This window comes from Pteropus medius, unplaced genomic scaffold (genome assembly GCF_902729225.1).
Source record: "Pteropus medius unplaced genomic scaffold, Ma_sr-lr_union100, whole genome shotgun sequence".
In the NCBI taxonomy this organism is placed as follows: Eukaryota; Metazoa; Chordata; class Mammalia; order Chiroptera; family Pteropodidae; genus Pteropus; species Pteropus medius.
Genome location: NW_024340696.1, coordinates 29,106,117 through 29,120,811, shown reverse-complemented (window position 1 = coordinate 29,120,811; position 14,695 = coordinate 29,106,117). Strand labels below are relative to the sequence as shown.

General features: G+C 43.2%; 1 protein-coding gene and 1 pseudogene across 2 annotated transcripts in view; both read left to right on the top strand.

Moving 5' to 3' along the window:
* TRAF3IP2 (TRAF3 interacting protein 2) overlaps nt 1-6,695 on the top strand; it is a 38,844-nt gene extending 32,149 nt beyond the window's left edge. For both annotated transcript variants that reach the window (XM_039870485.1, XM_039870477.1), the window contains exons 7-9: nt 39-155; nt 3,602-3,676; nt 6,105-6,695. In XM_039870485.1, the coding sequence (XP_039726419.1) occupies nt 39-155; nt 3,602-3,676; nt 6,105-6,251 (339 nt within the window). In that variant the 3' untranslated portion in view covers nt 6,252-6,695. The remainder of the gene's footprint in view (nt 1-38; nt 156-3,601; nt 3,677-6,104) is intronic.
* A 7,649-nt stretch (nt 6,696-14,344) lies between these two features.
* LOC120609588 (uncharacterized) lies at nt 14,345-14,462 on the top strand (annotated as a pseudogene).
* Nucleotides 14,463-14,695: the final 233 nt, after the last annotated feature.

The following is a 14,695-nucleotide window of genomic DNA, read 5'->3' as shown; positions in this document are numbered from 1 at the left end:
ACACTGTCATAAACATGCTTTCTCCTTCTCATTAACAGAAGACAGTGATGATAATCGTAGCAATCAGCCCCAAATACAAACAGGATGTGGAAGGCGCCGAGTCGCAGCTGGACGAGGATGAGCATGGCTTACATACTAAATACATTCACAGAATGGTGAGTGGTGAGGAAACCGCAGTACCCTGCTGGCCCTCGGGTACGGGCTCTTTCTTCCGTGAAGGCCTGTCTTTCACTAGAGATCAACTGAAGGCAGCATGATCATGGGTGAAGAGGGGGATGTTGGCAAGAGAGGGGAATGTGGGTTTAGCTCCATCTACCTTTGGAACCTGAGCAAGCCACCACACCTCTGGGACTCAGTGTTCCTATCAGTGACAAGGGGATATTAATCTGTGACCTCTAAGTTCCAAGACTCTGGAAAGCAGTGCTCTGAGGGCTTGGTTGTTTACCGACAAGTATAAAGTCCTAAGAGGGGTGAGAGATGGGGCTGTGAGGAGTGAGACTCCTGTGTCTATATCCTGTCCTGTCCCCTGCCTTTTCAGAGAGGCAGAGTAGCCGCTGTGTCAGGTAGACGTGGTTTAAATTCAACTTCCTCATGTGGAGGTGTGTGACCATGGGCCAACTACGTAAACCTCTTTGTGCCTCCATGTCCCCATGTCCCGATTGATAAAGTGGGTCGCTAATACTTACAGTACTGTTATGAAGATTAAATGTTTGTGAGGTGTATGGTATATATCAGATGCTCAATCAAGGAAAGCAATTGTTCTTAGTTCACGATAGATGAGCAAGGGCCCACTGCCACACTGAACTATGGGGCCTGGTCAGTGAGTAAAATTTATTGGGAGTTAGACTTACTCAGCATTTGATAGAACATTCTGACTGAAATATCACCCAGCTTTGGAACTGGCTGTTTTATGGGCGAGCAATCTTCCTGCTTCCCATGATCATGGAGACACCATGGAGACGGTTCCTGCTGGACTCAGATGCTGGACTAGACTTGTGACTCTCAAACTGTCCCGTGGAGTCCCTAATGGGTGCGCTCATCTGTGCTGTGGGCACAGGTGCTCTGGGCCTCCCATACCACCTCAGCCAGAGCTGGTCTGCCTTTCTCAGGATTGTGTGTTTACCAAGGATTCTGAGATTTACAAAGACTTGAAAATCACTGGGCCAAAGCTCATAAGCTCCATTTCAGCCCTAACATTCCACAGTGGGGGAAGACGACTGGCATGGGCATAAAGGATCACTGACTAGGCCAGGAAGGTGGAGCAGGAAGCAGAAGTTGTCTGGATGGAATAAGTAGGCAGCACAAGGCAGGAGGCAGTCGGGCATTCAGGGACTTGTGGCTTTACCTCGAGGGAAGCCAACTTAAATCAGGTCCGTCCTATGGGTCAGGACCACAGAACGAGAGCGGGGTCGGGGGGCGGGGGTCTTTAGGATCTCTGTCTCCTCTTCTCTCACGGGCCGACCATTTATTTGAGCTCAGAACCAACCCAAAGTAAAAGCTGAAGCAAGATGGTGAGGGCAAAGAATAAGGCCAGGTGATCAGGAGATACATCTCTCTCCTATTCCATTCTCTTCCAGTCTGACAGCCCAGGGGCCGAGCCCAGGAAAGGTACCATTTCTGCCCTAAAAGGTCATGGCTGTCTCTGGGTGCTGCCATCCCTTGGCTGTCTGCTGCATGTGTGTATGGTCCCAAAGCACTTGATGTCCTGTCTGCATCTCTAGGAACTGCCAGTCCCGGGAGCTGACAGCTGGTGTGTGGGAAGGGCTCCAGGTCCCTGCCAGTCCCTGGAGAAACCTGCCAAGCTCTGCTGGTGTGTGGCAATACCAGACAGCAATACACAGCTCAACCCCAGAGCCTGTCTGGCTGTGCCCAGCTATGAACTAGATTGTCTCCAAACCCGGTTTCTTGGGGCAACTGTGGCTTGGGCCCTTCCTTCCTCATCGCTGAAGGAATTAAAGAGGCAAGATACAGATGTGCCTTCTGCCCACCTGGCTTCCTTCCTGGTCCCTTCCCAGCAGCAGAAAACTCCAAGATAGAGGGAGTGAAGAGGTACCAGTAGTAACTACCTCATAGAGCTGATGACTTCACAGGAAGCCAATATCTGGGAATATGAGATGAAAACACACACCCATGCTGGCTGGCCCCTACATAAATTGAGTAGTTTAGTGAACAAATAAAAGTTTACAGTATATAATGTCCTAGAAGTCAGAAACTAACTCCAGTTCTTCACTTTTAACTTATAAACCCTAAGCCCTAAACCCTTCCTTTTTATGTGTTTGTACTGGTGTGGTTTGTGCTTTTAGCTGCACGGTGCTTGAGTCATTTTAAAATATGCATTTGGTGTTGTCTTTGATTTTTAAAAGGAGGTGATTCTGAGAAAACACCTTGTGGAGAATTTGTGTGTGTTGTGTGATTGTGTGTATGCAAATAAGTGTGAGTATGTAAGAGTGTATGTTCATGAGTGGTTTCTTTGGTGATTTCAACAACGAGTCATCACCACTGTCACATTCTTCTCAGTTCTGTTTTTATTCCCACGCACAATGAAGACTCCTCAGTAATAAAAATCAATTGGAAGATGAAATAGTTGGGAACACATAATTCCTCATTTCCTTGTCATCAGAGGACTGAAAACTTTGTGCTGGTCACAGGATTTGAAAGATGCTGGCTCCTCTCATATTGAAAATTCTGGTTTTGATAGAGTTCTTGGCAGCTAAATCTTTTTGGGCCACTGCAGTGTCAGAGCGAATTGGAACTGGTGTGGGAAGCCTAACGCTTGGCAGACAGAGCTCTTCACAATTGACTTCCCAGCCTCATCTTCTGCTCCCGCCCAAGCCCATTCTGTGCTCTAGCTCTAATGCATTACTAGCCAGTCCCAACCCACTAACATACTTTCACGCCTCCAAACATGTACTCAGGCTCTTTCCTCTGCTGAGAATGTCTTTCCCCTGTATCCTATTTTCCCTGCCCTACCACATTCTTTTTTTAGTATCCAAATGACACCTCCCTTGTAACTGTCCTTCAAAGCACTGATGTAGAATGGATGGCCTCCATTTTGGGGGCTTCCACGGCAACTTGTTAAAACTTTTTACACGGCACTGAAGTTGGTAATTTATCTTTCTGACTGCTCGCTAAACTGCTGGCTTTGTAAGGATAGGAATTGTATAGGTGGTGTTCTGGTAAACTGGTTCTCAAAAAAAAAAAAATCCTGATTTGTAGCATTTGTTTATCTCCATGGTACAAATACTCTCACCATGGCCAACTTCGAGCACACAGTGTGAAGTCACCGAACACAGAATTGGGAAGAGGCACACATCCAGCTTTTGTGAGCTGATGCAAGCCAGCTCAGTAGACCCTAGAAGGTACCCTATTCCTTGAAACTCAAAGTCTAGCATAGGGCATGACTTATAATAAGCCTTCAATAAATGATTGGTGAATGAGTGAATGGTATAGATGTGTAATGGGGAGGGCTTACAATTTTAAGTGTGTGGCACTCAAATAAGGAAATTAGAATAAAGACACTGTGTGGGCTTGGGTGATCGCGGGTACCATTAACATCTCATCTTTGTTCCTGAAATTAAACCTTCAATTTGTTCTGTTCCAGATGCAGATTGAGTTCATAAAACAAGGAAGCATGAATTTCAGATTCATCCCTGTGCTCTTCCCAAATGCTAAGAAGGTAAACAAACAACAAAACTTAAAATTCAAGCTTTGCTATGTTTGCCATCTGGGATTTTAAGTGAAAAACCTTGTCAACTCTTTATCGCTCCTTAGAGATAACAGTGGTTATAGGAAATATCAACAACTTGTACCACTCAGTTCAGCAACATGAATCGGAAAGGTTTTAAAGCATTATCTAACAGACCATCTCGTCCTAATTGTTCAAACAGCCATTACGCACAAAGAAGTAGTGTGTGTTTAAACTCATGAGAGAAAAAGAGACTGTTCATCTGATACTTCTTATCTCTTGTACATGAAAGTCAAGATGTGCACATTTTTTTGCTGGCTGTTCCACGGAAGTTTTTTGCATACAGTTCAGCTCTCAAAGCTGTAGAATACAAGAATTAAATCTACACAATTACCAAAGTGAACTTTGCTGTGGTTCATGAGGGATTTTTTTTTTACCAGAAGGGCATGCCAGTGTGTCTGTGAAATGGGGGCACAAACCATCTGAAGCCTTGCGCCTGGCTTGGCAAAGGGAAGCAGTAGTGTAGTAAATGTCTTGCGAGTCAGACCACAGCACACTGAGCTCAGGCCTAGCTTCTCCCTGGAGGATCCCTGGATGCCAGAACTGCATTGAGACTTCTGCCCTGAGTGAGGGAGGGTTCAATTTATGTGAAAGGGACTCTAGGATTGCACAGTTCACACCCTGCTCGATGGTATGCCTTTCCATCCCTTGCCCAGGCTCTCGTTGCTCTCACTGCAAGATCTCCTTACCGGTCTTCCTGTCTCCACTTTGACCCTAGAGTAGCCATCCTCTGCTCTACCATCAAAGAGGAACGTCCAAAATGTAGGTCTGATCTATCTCCAGTTTAGCAATTTCATGGTGGTTTCCCACTATACGTGACTGTAAGATCGTATCCACCTTTGCTAGCACAACGCATGAGGCCCCTTAAAGGAGGTTTGTGCTCAGGTGCTCAGGTTCTCAGCCTTCTTTCTTATCACCATGTGCATGGATGGCTGTACATCCTGGTTGTACTGGACTATTTCAACATGCCCTCACACACGCCTTGGCGCTTTCTGGTCCCTCTGCTTGCAGTGCACTTGTCTGTCTAGTGACAGACAAGTCACTAGACTTGTTTATCCTTGTATTACCCAGTCTCTTCCCCCATATATTGAATTGGACCTCTCTTGAGAGCTCTTATTATAGTACCTTGAGTCAATGGTATGTGGCTGGGGTGGAGGCGCTGAGAATAATTGTTTAGAATTACTGGAGCATAGTGATAGAAAAAGCAGACCAACTTTTAGTTGGTTTTATAAATGTTTTTAAAACTTCTTCAGACAATCCTTTTGTTGCCTGTGCTCAGGGCAGACTGCTCCCGCCGCCTGTCCCCTGAGTACACCATTGCCTAGAAAATAATTTCTTTTTCTTTAATTTTTGACTCCATCATAAGACTATGAACTCTTCATGGAAGTAACTTGTCTCTTTTATTTGGGTATCATCAATACCCAGCATGATGCGTGAGACATAGCAGGTGCCACTTCTAAGCTCATCCTGCAAGCCCCAAAGGAGTGCCATCTACTCAGAGAAAAACGTGCCCGGCCCTGTCTGACTCAGCCCCCTCTACTTCCAGACTTCCTCACCTCCTCTGTCTCGCTCACTCTTCTCTAGCCACGCTGGCCTTGTTGCTCCTTAAATAGGCCAGGCGCTCTCCCACCACAGCATCTGCACTGGCTTTTCTGTCGGCCTGGACCCAGTCCTCCGCAAGGCTTGCTCCCTCTGCTCTTTTCCTAAACACTCTATGAACTGCAAATCTTTCATCTCAACTCCAGCACTGCCTTATCCCTTTTCTCTGTTTTATTTTTCTCCGTAGCATATAGCACCAATGAACACACTATACCTTTTACTCGTTCACTATCTGTCTTTCTCTCACAGAATGTCCACTCTGCGAGGGCAGTCTGGAACTGTACCATCCCCCACCCTGATCCCAAGCTCACAGTTTCTGCCTTTGCCTGATAACTAAGGTCTGGTGGGATCCTTTTACTGCAGACCTGTGGCTGGAGTGAAAGGATAATGAATTAGATTAAGCCCACAGCCTTGGCATACTTCTTACGAAGCAACAAGGGAATTCGCATCACTCTGCATGACCTCAGTCCTACCCCTTTTATGTGAGGGTGGTGAAAAGCATGTTGAAATGCAAAGGGCAGGTAGCCTGGGAGACTAACAGAAAATGCTGCGCACATGTGGTTTCCATAATGAAATATACAGCTTGCACCCGAAGCCAAGAGCACGTCACATGCTAACCCCTTCCAAAAGCAACCCCCAGGATTGTTTGCTAGGAAACGGCCCTGAAGGGAAAGCCATAGATGTTTGGGAACTGAGCCTGGGATCTGCAACCCAGGTTTTTCCCTAATGGTTTTTGCTCCTGTCATCCTCTCTCTCACAGGAGCACGTGCCCACCTGGCTTCAGAACACTCACGTCTACAGCTGGCCCAAGAATAAAAAACACATCCTGCTGAGGCTGCTCAGAGAGGAAGAGTATGTGGCTCCTCCCCGGGGGCCTCTGCCAACTCTTCAAGTGGTACCCTTGTGACACCCTCCATCCCTGGATCATTGGGGCCATGCCACATCTGAGGCCTGTTCTGACAGACATTCTTCTAGCTAAGGCTGGTTGGCCACATTCGCGGGTATTTGTTTTCAGTGCCTCCTTGAGGGGCCCTTCAACCCCAGAAAACCTGTTCTGCAGAGTATTCTTCCTCCTGTGACCTCCACAGACCTTGTCTTGAAACAGGCCATGGCTGCTCTGTATTCCCTGCTTCTTATACCCGCTGCCTGTTCCTCCTGACTGTCTGATGCATTCATTCTTGGCCTCTCACTGCTTAGCAAGTAGATCATATAAGTGATGTTGCAATTAATGTAAATGACCACAAACACCCTCTTGTTGCTTAAGGCTTCTTTTATGAGATCACCAGATGCTTGTGTGGCCTCAGACAAAATGGATTCATGTACAAATAATAAAATGTTTACTCTTTTGTAAGATTGTGTCTCACTTATCTCAAAGCAGATAGATATATAATAATTTATAATAAGAAGAACAGTTGCTTCCAGGGACATCATAAAGCTCCTTAGATATAAATTAGATAAAGGTAATGGACAACTTTATATTAAAGGATTAAAGCCAGATAGTTAAACGATGCCTTTTGACATAATCTTGAAAGTTTTATTCGTGCAAGAGAACTTTTTAACAAAACATCTTTGTACAACACATGACCATGATTCCAAATAGAATCATAGTTCTTAGGGTCTAGCCATATATGTAAAAATATGCGTCTATTGTATGAAGTGACAGGGGAAGAATAATGAAGGCTAAAATTGTGGTTTGGGAAGCCTGAGTTCTAGTCTTGGTTCTACCACTACCTAGCCGTGTGACTTTAAGCAAGTCCTTTCACTTTTCTGAAACTCTGGGGATTTGTTTATAGAATGACATGGACAAAAAAGCATCTCCGATGACCCTAAAAGCTTTAAGGTCTAGGATTTAAATTCTAAATACTCTTTCAGGAATGAGTGAGTTTTCATTTTCATAATATATGTGCCAGGGGATGAAATTACATTTTCTTAACAGAGATATCTTCTCTCTGAAGTTATCTTCAACAATACCCTCACATTAAAATTTCTAGGAAAACAAAATATATATCTTGCTCATCTGTTCTCCAAAGAATAAACTAGTGTGTGTATATATATATATATATATATATATATATATATTCAGTCTTCTATATCTTAAACAAGGCTCAATTTGCTATGAGATAGTTCAACCCTTCTATGTCACCATAGCAAAGACACATACTAACTATAACTAAGGAACTCTGCTAATAAATCACAAATAATACTAGTTTTATTTATACTATAACCTAAATGTCTACAAGGTAAAGTAAATGTCTTTAAAAAAAAAAATAGGTAAAGTTAGTATACCTTAAATACTCATTTGTAAGACAGTGACGGGTACCTTTAGCTCTATAGCATTTGAGACCCAGTAGAACAGACTGACCTTTTTGATTAACTCAAAATGCCTGAAAACACACCAAACACAAACTTCAAGTCTTCTTTCTCTCTTTTTATTGTTTTTTTGGAGGTGACAGCATCGTTAAGGATTCTATGCATAGTTATAAATAAAATACATCAACAATTATTACTCTGAAATGTCTCTAGTTTGCAGAGGTTTAATAATGTGATGTTATTAGCTCTTCCTCCCTTCAGAGACCTGTCCTGAGCGTTCAGCCACTATTCTTATCCCCGGTGAATGATAAGGGAAGGTCCCTGGTGTTCCACAAATAGTCATTAAAGTGTTGCAGCTGGTAGCATTGGTTGCAAAAAAAATGAAAAGTACGCGCGCGCGCGCGAACACACACACACACACACACCTGGCCAAGTGATGAAAGTTTGACCCCTGAAGTTTCTCTGAAATCTGATGACCATGAATAGCAGAAGAATTTTAACAACAATTTTAGAGTGCTGACACTAAGATCAACACTCGGTTTGTTTAGACATTACCCTGGTCCCCACAGACTCGTCTGTAGGTATTTTGGGGTGACAGTAGGGTAGGGCTGACTCTGTAAAAATAATAACCTCTTAGTCTCAGGCTTTATTCAGATTTTAGGGGTGAGTTGTGCTGAATGCAAGGTTAGATTCTCGTCTATTATTTTGTGACTAACTTAAAATTTTAAATGTAATTTTGAATTTCAGTGACTGGTTTCAACATATCTGCCTGTTTTGTTTAATTTAACTTTTATATTGTTTAAAGACATCTCCGTTCGGGGTTATAATTGAAGTATTAGACTAGCTATTTCTCAGCTCAGTGCTCAGAAAAATTATAGTAGTTGATACTCTTTTCTTCTTTTCCTATTAAATAAATAGCTTATTTAAAGATTGAATTTTTCTCAGAGTCATCTCAGCAAGAGAGGCAAGCTCTCTGTTTTGAACATTCCAGACCTTGTTTCACGATGTCTTGCCAACAGCATTCTTCTTAACCTCAGCCATTTCATCAACCACCTCATCCACTTTGCCAAACACCCCATTGTCACCATCACCTTTGCCAAATGGATTACAAAGTCTTATGATCATTGGGAAAGGATCCAGAAAGAGTCTCTCAAAACACAGGATCTTTCTGTTTCTTCTTAATGAACCAAGAACTATCAGTGAGACCCACCTTCTAGTGACAACTGAAAAGAGAAGGAAGATTAGACTGTGGGAAAATACCACAAAGTAGAAATGCCACTCATCCTGAAGAATTATGTGCTATTTTTCAAGATAAAATAGCTCTGTGTGAGTCTACCAACCAAATAAACAGCAAACACCAGATGGGAAGAAAGAAAGCACCAAAATCTACTTAATTCTTGTGTCATTTATTTCTGTCATGCAATTTTCAGACTGGAAAGCACCGTAGAAGTCCATCACCTCTACAGTTTTGTTTTATGCATGAGAATAGTAGCGTCCCCAGAAACTGTGGTTTGTCTAAGTTCACCCTGGGCTACAACCTAGGTATCCTGGTTTCCAGTCTGCAGACATTTATTTGGTGAACCTAGAAAAGCTTTCTGGTTTTCGATGGCAGATTTGTTCAACAACTGACCTAGTATCTCCCAGAGGTACACTGAGCCTCAGGAACACAGGAGGCCTGAGGGAAGATGCACCTCCGTCCTCTGGTGGCTGAAGGATTAAATGATCATGTTGCAACTTGTTCTGTGGGAAATTCTTTGGGGTATTAATTAATGCTGTGATTACATGGAGTGCGACTTTTCTCGAAATGGTTTGGCATATTTATTTTATACATGTATTAGAGGAAACCAAGGCACAATTTAAAAGACCTGACACTTCCTGAAGCTCACAGACAAAATCTACTACTATTCAGATCAATTTCTTTTAGTTTTGTCTGGCCGCTCTCCAAAACAAAAACAGTGAAAAAGGCTTTTATTTTTAAATATGTTCTATTCATCTTTCCCTCACACTTCTGATTCTGCAAGAGTAGCATTTGTTGGAATAATACATAGTGGTTTAAAACATCTGCATTACCTTCCAGATGAAGAAATGAGAAATGTTTGTGTCGTGCAACCTCTCCTTTGAGTAGGGGAGGCTGCAGGAAGGGTACCTCAGAAGGCACAGAACACAAAGGAGCCCAGCTCAGTCAATACAGCTGGCATTCGATGAGGTCTTGTGCCCAGGCAGGAGAATATGTTCCTAACTTCATACTTTGTGTTTCATTTTCTATTGGAAAAAGCTTTCAGATAGAATTACAGAATACTTGGTGGCAAGTGGGAGGCTTTCACAGACCCTGGGCAGTCACCTGCTGTCAGCTCACCCACGTGTGACACAGCCCCTCCATCTGTGACTGTGCATTTGCTCCCAAATTCTTAGCTTCAAGCCAAATGGGTTGTAAAAGGAACACACAGGGTAGTTTAGTTCTCTAACTTTCAAAGAGTGTATGAGTATGAATCTAGGTCACACCTCCCTTTGTGTTTAGGAGGTGATATTTGAGCCTTTGCTAAACAATGAGTGTCTTGGACCAGAATTGCCTGGGCAAAGGTGATCCTGTTCTGGGCCTGTCTGCTCTTTTCTGGAAACACACCTATGGAAAGAGTAATTGCAGCCTCCGGATCTCCCAGGATTTGAAACCTAAAACCATGAGGGCACACACTTCTTGTCCCTTGCCTGACCTCCCTTTGCTCCCTTCACCAGGAAGGCGCTGATGGTAGACAGGCAGCTGGGGAGAGAAGGGAGAGGGAGGGAAAGAGTGAGAGAGAGAACTCATGCCTGATGGATCCCATTAGGCTTAGTGTGCAAAGCAAGTTGAGATGAAGTAGCTGTTCTGGTATGCGTCCAAAACTGTTGTTCTATTTTTAGTCCCTCCCGCATGCTTCTGAGCCCCGCATTGTACTCCTGGGCACCTGGATCGGCAGCAAAATGTGGAACTCAGCCACGCATTTGTAAAGCTGGAAGGAAGGAGGCCATTGATGCTGGGCTTGTTTATCGCTGACAGCGAAGGGGGACCTGGAATGTTAATGAGGACGGCTCTCTGAAGCATGCCTTCATGGTTAGCTAGGAGTTCAAAGGAGGAGGCAGCCTCAGTCCTGGCCGAACAAATGGGAACCGTTGATAGAGGGAAGGAGAAATCAATTATGCTGTCGCTGGCTTCCATGTCATTGTGTTGGAGTTGTTAGAAAAGGTAGGACAAGGACCAGATCTCAAAAGGAAACAAAGCCACATGGCCTTGAAGTATAACGAGTTTGCCATGGCAACTGATGGAAATGAGCCTCCCGGGCACGAGCAGGTGTGTTATCTTACAGAATAAACATACTTCTCTCACTCCCTGGTTTTTATAATAAAACCTGTGTTTGGTTTACCTTCCCCTCCTCTTTGTTACCCAGAGAAGTTGGCTGTTGCTCAATCAGCCCAAGGCTCTAGCAAGGAAAATGTAATCAGTGTTATTAAAAGGGCTGCTTTTGAAAAGCTGGCACTCTGCATGGCTGCCAGCCTCGTCACTGAGCAGCAGCTGGCCACAGGTACCTGTCCAGCCTTTGCACCTTCCAGGCGATGTCCTCCACAGAAGCCCTCCTTTTCGCGCATTCATAGAGGTGTAACGGTGAGACCTGGCTCTCCCAGGCGTGCTGGTCAAAAGCTGCATTTTTCTGAGGGGAGAATCGTATTTAGGTGAAGCTGGGACCTGACCAATTTTCAGCATCCTGTGTTATCTGGGATGTGTGCCAAGGGATCTTTGAGTTCAGAGATTAACTGATTCTATCTTCCAATCTGTTGTTATGTACAAAGTTCAGTTACTCAGAAATTTGCAGAGAGCTGCTGTTTCCCTAAGCTTTAAATCCCTCTCAAATGGATTCTGGGGCAGTAGATTCTCCATTCAAAATGTACACAAAATATAGAGAGTTTATACAATCCTCCCAAGTTCAAAAGAAAAGTTTACTTTTTATTGTTACAAGGCCAAAAGTAATGACAAAGGAGGATAGTCCTATTTTCATTGTTCTCACTTTGTGACTACAAGAAAACTTTCACTCTAGCTTCAAAGTGATTTTCAAAATGAGACGCTCATTGACAACAGACTCCAAGAACACACACAACTCTGAACTAGGTCTTGGCAAAACAACCAAACTGAAGAGAACTCGTGCAGCCAGGGCCAGCCAGCTCAGTGCAAAACTGGCAAGCAGCGGTCAGCGTTCCGTAGACCCCTTCCCTCCTTCTGCCTGTGCTCCATCCTTCCTCCAACACGATGCCCAGCACCACCACTCCTGCCCTGTCGTGGAGCCCTAGCCTCCCAGATGATGCCCTTGCGGCTCCTTCGCACTTCACCTTAACTTTGATCCTAATAAAGAAAAAAAAATGGCTGCCTGAAGAACTAACTGAAGCTCTGGTGTCACTGGTGGAAAGGGTTTCATGAACTAACCCAACCAGGAAAAATAGTATCACAAAGTTCGAGCATTAAACCATGCTGTGAGGTGACCTCAAGGGGGCATTCCAAAGTGGGTGGGCAGGGCCTTTCCACATTCAGGTTTTTAAAATTCAAGATTTTAAACTAGGTCTTTGGATATCAGCATATAGTTATTCTTTGAAGAGACACGCAAAGCAGAAGTCCACGACACCCCAGTATGAGCATGAATGTTCTGTTCCACCAGGCTACCGTGTCCGAAAGAACTGCTATTCAAAAGCTAATCCCAGATAGGTCGAATGGGAAGTAAGCAGCAGCTACAGATCAGCAACCAATCCCCAATTACTTATGATGTGCCTACAATGTGCCAGGCACTGAGCTTGGCACAAAGATGGGGGATACATGCACTTGCCCTTCAATTATGTAAACTCTAGCCAGGTAGGACACAACATGTGAAAAGATGAAACCCAAGGCAGCTAAACCTGGCTGAACAAGTGGGCCAGCTGATCCCTTTCTCCGTGACCCTCACTATGACCCAAGATTGAGCTCACATTTATGCTGTTTCAAGGTCAGATCGTCAAAGCAGATGACTGAAGAATTTTCCTAATAAACAGAAGACTTGCTCTCTCCTCTTCCCCACATACACCTTTTAGATTATAATATTCAAAGTACCTATAAATCACCATGTAAATGAGATCTGAGATTAGGAGACAGAATGCAAGAAATGGGAAAGTATAAAAAAGCACCGCAGAGTGTGCATATTAAACCAATAAATGGCAATGCAGTCCACAGGGCATCCACCCTCTCTAAAGAGCAGCCTAGCTCCCTGCCTCAAGAAGGGTCAGGCAACACTGTGGGAAGTGGGAAGGTGAGGATGTGCTTTTTACGCTGCAACCTCCACATCTGGGAAGGCAGAAACCTGGCCAGTGCTGGGATCAGCTAAAAGAAAGCGAGTGGGTTTCTGCACTCTGCTAAGTAGGCTGTGGGGAATATTTGAAGTTGAGCCTGTCAGCTGACTATACAAATAACTGAGCAAGAAAGCAGAAAATGATAATTTGCTAGATTGAGCAAAGAAAACTCTCCATGAATGAATATTGCCACTGTCCAATTTCCCCAAACAAAATCTGTGGCATAAAACACTGACCAAGTTGAGTCTGTGATGCGTCTTATGTTTCTCACTCGCACAGGAGGTGTAGCTTTGTAATCAGACAAACCTGAGTTTGAATCCTAGTTCACTTACTTACAAGTTACATGACCTTAGGCAAGTTACTCTACCTCTCAGAGTCTCAGCCATAAAATGGGAATAACAGAACCGCATCCTAGGAAGGCTGTCAGGATAAGACAGGGTGATGATAGAAAGCTTCTAAGATAGTGCCTGGTATTTGTAAATAATCAATACCCGTTCCTTCCTTTCTTGCCCTTTCCTTCTTGCTTCCTACCTCCTAATTAATGATTATTTACAGGGACTTTGAAAATTTTTCTTATTTCCAAAAAGGTAAATAGCAAATCCTAACGACAACAACAAAATCTTTCATTTTAAAAATGAAGCTTTAGGAGAGGTCAACCGATGAGCTTTTAAGCTTAAAACTTCCATCTAGTTTTTGAGGGGAGCTAATCAGTATAGTTTGTTTTCTTAATAAGGCCCGGGAGAGGCCATAACCGCTTCAGAGTACAGTCACAGCATCTGAAGACAGCCTTCTTTCCTCCAAGATCTTGCTAAGGAGCAAGACTCCCAGCAGCACTGGTTGGAATGATTAAAGGTAGAACATATCAAACTTGGCAATGATGTTTGACTTTAAAGGAAGCTAACTTTAGCGATTCACAATGGGGCCTCAAAATTAGGATAATGAATTTGAAAGTATTTTGAAAAGCAATTTGAAAGGCAATATTGTGCTCATGTTATACCTATTATTAAAAAAGAAAATTTTGAATTCAGGTTGTGAAAACTGTTATGCTCTCATCTGGCTCTCCTTTTCTAAAAATTGAGGTATCACTGTTATCTCCAACACAGCCCACCCTAAACTATCTCGCCATGGAAAAGGTGAGCGGCGCAGTTAAGCAAACATTTAAACTGAAAGAGTTATCATACTGGTTAGTGTTTCTTTCTTTTTTGTTTTCAAAAGGAAAAAAGTTTTCTTAAAACTGCCCCCATGTTGACTTAAATAATTTTTATCATATTGTTCTTTAAATATGTACACAATTATATAATTCGATATAAGTGTTTTATGCTTGTAGCTTATTAAAAACTATAAGAACAAGTCTATGGCCATGCCCCCCGAACAAGCCTGATCCCGTTTGATCTCGGAAACTAAGCAGAGTTGGGCCTGGTTAGTACTTGGATGGGAGACCACCTAGGAAAACCAGGTGCTGTAGGCATAAAAATATAAAAAATAAGGGATTGTAAACTAACAAGGTCCTTGCAATCTGTGAGGTCAACCAAGGGTTGCCTCGCCTAAAAAAACAAAACAAAACAAAAAAAACAAAAAACAAAACTATACAAAATTAAAAAATTTTAGAGATCTGTTGCATAACAATGTGAATATACTTAACATTATCAAACCACACACTTAAAAATGTTTACGATGGTAAATTTTATGTTTTTTAACCAC